This window comes from Limulus polyphemus, unplaced genomic scaffold (genome assembly GCF_000517525.1).
Source record: "Limulus polyphemus unplaced genomic scaffold, Limulus_polyphemus-2.1.2 Scaffold595, whole genome shotgun sequence".
Lineage (NCBI taxonomy): Eukaryota > Metazoa > Arthropoda > Merostomata > Xiphosura > Limulidae > Limulus > Limulus polyphemus.
In genome coordinates this window covers 306,052-312,857 of record NW_013666205.1, presented here as the reverse complement: position 1 = coordinate 312,857, position 6,806 = coordinate 306,052, and the positions used below count along the sequence as shown (strand labels likewise).

General features: G+C 35.7%; 1 protein-coding gene across 1 annotated transcript in view; it reads left to right on the top strand.

The window, feature by feature from the left end:
- LOC106459344 (matrix metalloproteinase-2-like) overlaps positions 1-6,806 on the top strand; it is a 79,836-nt gene that overhangs the window by 62,678 nt on the left and 10,352 nt on the right. Inside the window, exon 3 of the mRNA XM_013918964.2 lies at positions 6,218-6,507. Within this exon, the coding sequence (XP_013774418.1) occupies positions 6,218-6,507 (290 nt within the window). The remainder of the gene's footprint in view (positions 1-6,217; positions 6,508-6,806) is intronic.

Genomic DNA, 6,806 nt, shown 5'->3' with positions numbered 1-6,806 from the left:
GCTAGTCGTCACCACCCACCGCCAACTCTTGGGCTGCTCTTTTACCAACGAATAGTGGGATTGATCGTCACATTATAACGTCCCCACGGCTGAAAGGGCGAGCATGTTTGGTATGACGGGGATTCGAACCCGCGACCCAAAGATTGCGAGACGAGCGCCCTAACCACCTGGCCATGACGGGCCTAGAGACTTGGTTCCAAATGTTAATGGACAAGACATACCATCATCCACAACTGAAGCAGATAACCGCTATCTGAACCAGATGTTAGTAAAAACGACAAAACATCACACATCGTCGAACAAATAGTTCATTATTCTTCGCTATGAACCATGAAATTTGGAGTAATCTTTGTTAAACATTAAAGTGAATAATTGAAATGAATCAGTTTTTGGTATGTTAGGTATTTTCAAAATTTTCCAGAAACCTTAGGACTTGCTAGGCTCCAAAGCTCATCGATATTCAACAAAATATCAATTTATTACTCATTTTATAATAACATACATAAAATATACGATTGAATTATTGTACCACCTTGACAAAGGCATGATGTGTATAAAGGCCGTTTTTGAGGTGCAAATTGAAAAATACCATCCCCGAATAGTGTTCATGTACGACATGTATGCTTTTTTAACAATTATATTATCAATGCTAACAAGTTTTAGAATGTTATTCTTACATAAATTAACCTGTCCAGTTTAATATTGTGATGCTTATCGCTCATGGGACGCATTATTTTCCTGTTTTATTTATTTACAAAGCTTCTATTGTTCATATTTTAAGAAAACAATACATAGTGACAGATTTAACAAACATATAATCTATAATACTATATTTGAATTAGACTTCTTACTATAAAGATGATCCATTATGTGTATGTATGTTTTTTTTTTTTTTGGCAGTCATCACCCAGATTTGGCTGGCTCGATCACTGGAATATTTTTGCATGGTAACTGTGTACAAGGATTATTTTTTGGGGGGATATTTGTCCAAGAAAGAGGGTAAAATCACATCCTTAAATATGGCACATTTTCACTTATTTTATAGATTTTTGACTTTTAATTTAAAGACACAAGTACTTAATCAGTTAAATAAGTCAATTAATACCTTCCAAAAAGCAGGATATGCAATTAGGATCTAATGAAGTCTTTAGGGATTTAACAGCAAAAATAAGAAGGAAGGGGAACATTATTTAATATTGTCCTTTATACAGTTTTTGTTTCTTTAACGTATATCCTTAGTTAGTTGTATTAGAACTTGAGATCAAAATTCGAACGTGACAAATGCTAATTCCCCCGATGGGAAAGCGATAACTTTACGGGCTTACAACGCTCAAATCCGGGGTCCAGTTCCTTACAGTGGACACAGCACATAGCCCAACGTGGCGGCTTTGTTTTAAAAGAAACAGACTAATGCTATAATCACTAACTAATGCTTTTAAACATTCTCAAAGTTTTAGTTACAGTTCAACAAAAAAACATTCTCTTCTAGATTATTATTGTGAGTTTAATTATAAATCCAGGAATTACAGTCATACTTAAAAAAAAAGTAGAAGTTTAAGTTCGTTTTCTCCAGCGATGTGTGTGTATGCTACATGGATGGTTTTGAATAGACATACATTCCTTGCTGATGACGTTTGCACATAATACTACTTTTGATTAACTTAAATTGCTCTTTACGGCGTACAAGCAGCAGCATAACCCATTATAATATTTTGCCAAGACTTGAGAGATGGCCCGGCATGGCCAGGTGGTTAAGGCACTCGACTCGCAATCTGCGGGTCGCGGGTTCGAATCCCCGTCACACCAAACATGCTCGCCCTTTCAGCCGTGGGGGCGTTATAATGTGACGGTCAATCCCACTATTCGTTGGTAAAAGAGTAGCCCAAGAGTTGGCGGTGGGTGGTGATGACTAGCTGCCTTCTCTCTAGTCTTACACTGCTAAATTAGGGACGGCTAGCGCATATAGCCCTAGTGTAGCTTTGCGCGAAAATTCAAAAACAAAAACAAGACTTGAGAGAAAACCAAAATTGACCCATACGTATATAAACACCCATCTTTGCGGGAGGGTAGATTATACGTTTCGACTGTATTAATCACTAAGCGCGAGTTGGTCCTGTAATAGTGCCCTGTATTTCTAAGCTGTCGAGTTGCATTCGACTCCGTGTGATAGCACGAAATATCTAAATATTGAACTATGTTTGCGTTATAAGAGAGACAATCAATCCCTTAGCGTGATTGGTGGGTGGTAGGGTGCTGTTGACTGGCTGCTTTCCTTCTGGTTTGTAGTTCAAAGTTAAGGACGGTGTCAGATAATCTTAGTAGCCTTGCCATAAATATAAAACACAAGTATTAATTATTAACTGTATCAAATAACCTTCATTGCATTTAAATAAAACATAAACGAAAAAAAATCTTCTTTCGGGTAACCACTTCTCGAGAAGTTATAGAAGTCGTTCAATATTGGAAGAACTTACATTGTTAAATATGGTAGTATTTAATAGTAGGGATCGACAAGGTTTCCAAATAATTCACACGCTAAAAAAAGACCCTATTGAATCCTAAGCGAAAAACCGACCATTTAAAATATTGGTTATGATATGTTATGCGCATATGTACTAATTATACGCTGAAAAGATTGCTAACATTTCCGGTATAACAATTCAAAAATTTCTAAAACAGCAACCTTTTCGTCTACTACCTACCTACTTGCCTACCTGATCACGTCAGCGGGGCTAGCGCCTAGACAACTCGGACTATCGCTACAAGATTTCTCCAGCTTACTTGACTGGTCTGTGGATATCCGCTTTTGATATTCCGATAAATATATACAGATTTTTTATAAATGGTAAACATATAATGCACGTACTTAAATATCTTTTAAACTCAACAGATGGCGCTATATATCAATGGATAGGCGCAACAGTTTCTAATAGTTAAAGTATATACTTTATACAGGTATGACATGAAAAAATATTAACAATTATGATTTTTAAAATGAAGTAGGGATCCTGCTACAAAAAAGTAATGAAACAAGGATTAAAACCACAATCACAAATTTATAACAATTTAATTCTTTACTTTGGCAACTTTATACACTTATCTGTAAGCCAAAGTAAGGCTTACATTTTATAAATTTGTGATTGTGGTTTTAATTCTTGTAAAAGTTGTATCTATCAGGGATATGACTAAACTGAAAGTTTATAGATGTTGTGTCCATTCTATGGACATATAAAAACAGAACAAGTAAATATGAAAAAAATAATTAATGGAAAGTAGGGATTGTTGTTTATTTGTAGAATTGCTGTAAGAAGTATCCAAAACAAAATAAATTATACAATAAAAAGTACACAAACAAATAAAGTGATACCAGTTTGATAGATTTTTAAACGATTTTCAATCCCTACTTTGGTTGGTATTCTGATCCCCATAGCTAAATGAAGCAGTATAAATTTGCCAAGTAAAGTAAGGATTTAAAATCGTTTTAAAATCTATCCAACTAGTATTTATTTTGTTTTGGATACTTCTTATAGCGATTATACGAATAACCAACAATCCCTACTTTCCGTTAAAATTTTATTTTATTTTCCCATTTATACAATATACAGGAACCAAGGTCATTACCTATCGCCCCTCTGTAGACAACGGTAAGTTCACGGACTTACCATGCTAAAATCCAGGGTTTTATTCCTTGCAGAGTGCAGGTAACCCATTGTGTAGCTTTGCACCAAGAAAACAACAACAATCATCATAAATCAGGATAAAAGATAAATTAAACATTGAACCAATAGTTCGGAATTAATACAATAATATCTGATGTACTGATAGCTAAGCTTCTAGCATATTTAATAATTGTTCTATTAACGTTCATAAAAATGCTGGAAAGCTGCTAGTATTTAAATGTTTCTATTGTTGTGCAATGTCTTGCAAATAAATATACGCATTAACAAATAGCTCATATTATACTCCTATAAAAACGAGATTTTAATTCTTTTTTTTGGGGTGGGGTGGGGGTCTTTATAATTATTTTTGCGTAGCTCCTGGTCTAATATAAAATATTTAATGTTTACGAATAACGTCTATAAAATTTCTGTGTAATCATGCTTTGTATACTATCTAACAAGAATAATCGTTTTGATTTAAAATCTGTCAGATGCGATTATATTTTTATACTTTTGGAAATGATATCCTCCTTTTGCAGGCGTTAGGACTTTATTTTATTATTAATTACAAACACTGATAGCCAGGTATCGCATTTGTTCTTTGTAGAATAAAAAGAACTTCATGAAAGAAGAGCCACTCTTTGTGAAATACTCCAAATCGCAATGTGACATTGAATCTGATGACTTTTTATTGGCAGGTGTATTAAAGAGAATCGTTACATATTACCGTATTGGCCCAATTATAAGGCGATGGTCTTGGATTAATAATTAGGCTGTAAAATTCGTAGTCTCCTTATAATCGCGGCCGACCATAGGCCCCTTCCCCTTACTCTAGCCTTTCCCATTCCTGAATGTCCAGATAGCATCCGTCTAAGCATGCACTCCAGATGTTTGCTCAAAGTCATCGCTAATTGTTGCAACTAATCCATCTGCAGACTCTTCAATTATAGTATTGATTTTGCAGACATAAAAACGGACGTTATGACACTCAATATATTTTTCTTTCGCCTGGTTTCTGAAAATGGGATCGCCTTATATTCGAAATCGCCCTAGAATCGGACCAATACAGTACTTTCAGGCTTGGAACTTATATGTAAAAGAATATCGGGAATCTCACGCAATCTGTTGTATGCTATGTAAATTATGGCAAGATGTGATTAAAACTCAATTCGTTACCTACAAAAAACAATTAAAGGAAAATCAGAATACATATGACAAAGCAAAATAACTGTTATAAAATGTTAATCCCTCCCCCCATAAGTTCATTATTTATAAATCAGGCATCTGGTGATTAACTGTGTTTTCTGAAATGCAAGTGATTGGTTTGGTCTTTGATGAACATAGTTGTCTTGTTCAAATTGTCACTTTGAAGTGAATCTTAAAGGTTAAATTGTTCTTGAGCCATAACGAGACTTCAAAGAAGATGTTTGGATATTTACTCATGTATAGAACCATCCTCAAAAGTTAGTTGCAAACAGGCTTCAAGTATGTGTATCAGTTGCATAAAATGAACTCGTTTCGAAACTGAAAGTGCAAATACTAGGACATTTGGACAAAAAACGGCAGTCAATCATCCATTACATGAACAGATGACTCTTATCTGTCTTTTCTGTCTCGCAGCAATCATAGGGTACCTCCTTTGAAGTTGAACCAGATGTTCGCAGCCGCAATTGAACGGCCTATTGATAAGAAACTGGCTTCATAACGTTGACTTGTATGCGAGACGTCCGATGTTATTCCGCTCACAGCAAGGCACTAAACAGTTTACCTGTAATGGTACCAAGAACAACTCCAATGGTACAACGACACGTGGAGCAATATTATTAATATTTTACAGATAACTCAGCCCCCCAATGGCACAGTGGTATGTCTGCAGACTTACAATGCTAAAAATCGGATTTCGATACCCGTGGTGGGCAGAGCACAGATAGCCCATTGTGCTTAATTACAAACAAACAAGCAAAACAAATAAGTCGCTCTTCATCCTACACCCAGATAACATGTGTATTTAGAGACCATCTGGAACAACGTCCAACTACATTTTATTAGAAGAATGTGATGCATATGGCGGTGACAAAAGTATGGTGTGTGCAGGAATAAGTAACAAATATTTTTATTTCTTGCTTTTGAAGTTCATATGTCAGGCTGTGTTGTAACCTACCGAGTGTATAATTCTTCTCGTGATTCATAGTATGCGCACGTTTTACTGACGTCGCGACAGTACAAATTGCAACGTTAAACGTCCCTTATGTGACGTCATTTTAGTGCTTACTGACTGACGGACAGACAATACACTACTATATAGTGGTGCGATTGATTAAAACAGGTAATCCATCCAGGTGGAAATTAAAACACTAACAAATTTTAAAATATAAATTTCAAGATAAGCATAGAATATCTAGCGTCAATTCAAACGTAACTGATCTTTTGAATAATCATTACAGATAACAAGTTTCAAACAACAAGAAGACCATATAATAATTTTAAATTAATTCGAGTCTCAACAACTAGTAAGGTCACTGACACGACCATTAAGAATAATCTGATTTGATTTTCAGTATAAATGACTGGCCAGAGGGGGCAAACACTAGTATGATCAGAGAACAACTGGCCAAAGCCTTCCACATCTGGAGTGAAGTGTCCAAACTGGAGTTTCAGGAGGTTCAAGCCACTGATGCGGATATTGGGATTTCCTTCTTTCGTGGTTACCATGGTGATGGATATCCCTTCGATGGGAAGGGATTAGTCTTGGCACATGCATTTTTTCCTGGAGATGGACTGGGAGGAGATACACATTTTGATGGAGAAGAACTGTGGATTCGTGGTCAACCTAGTTCTGACAGTGAAGGTTGGAGTCTTTCAATAATTATTGTTAAATTATGTTATACTGTTATATTTCCATTAGGATCATATATTTGTTTCGAAAATTAAAGAACAAACTAGATTAACAATAGAAAAGGAAAGATAACAATTCAGTGTGACTAAGTGGCATTCTTTAGACCATTAAACTTCAGCTATATCAAACAATCGCTTAATTTACTGATTGGCATGTTCGGCTATTTCAAAAGGGCATGGCCAGGTGGTTAAGGCACTCGACTCGCAATCTTTGGGTCGCGGGTTCGAATTTCTCTCACACCAAACATGCTC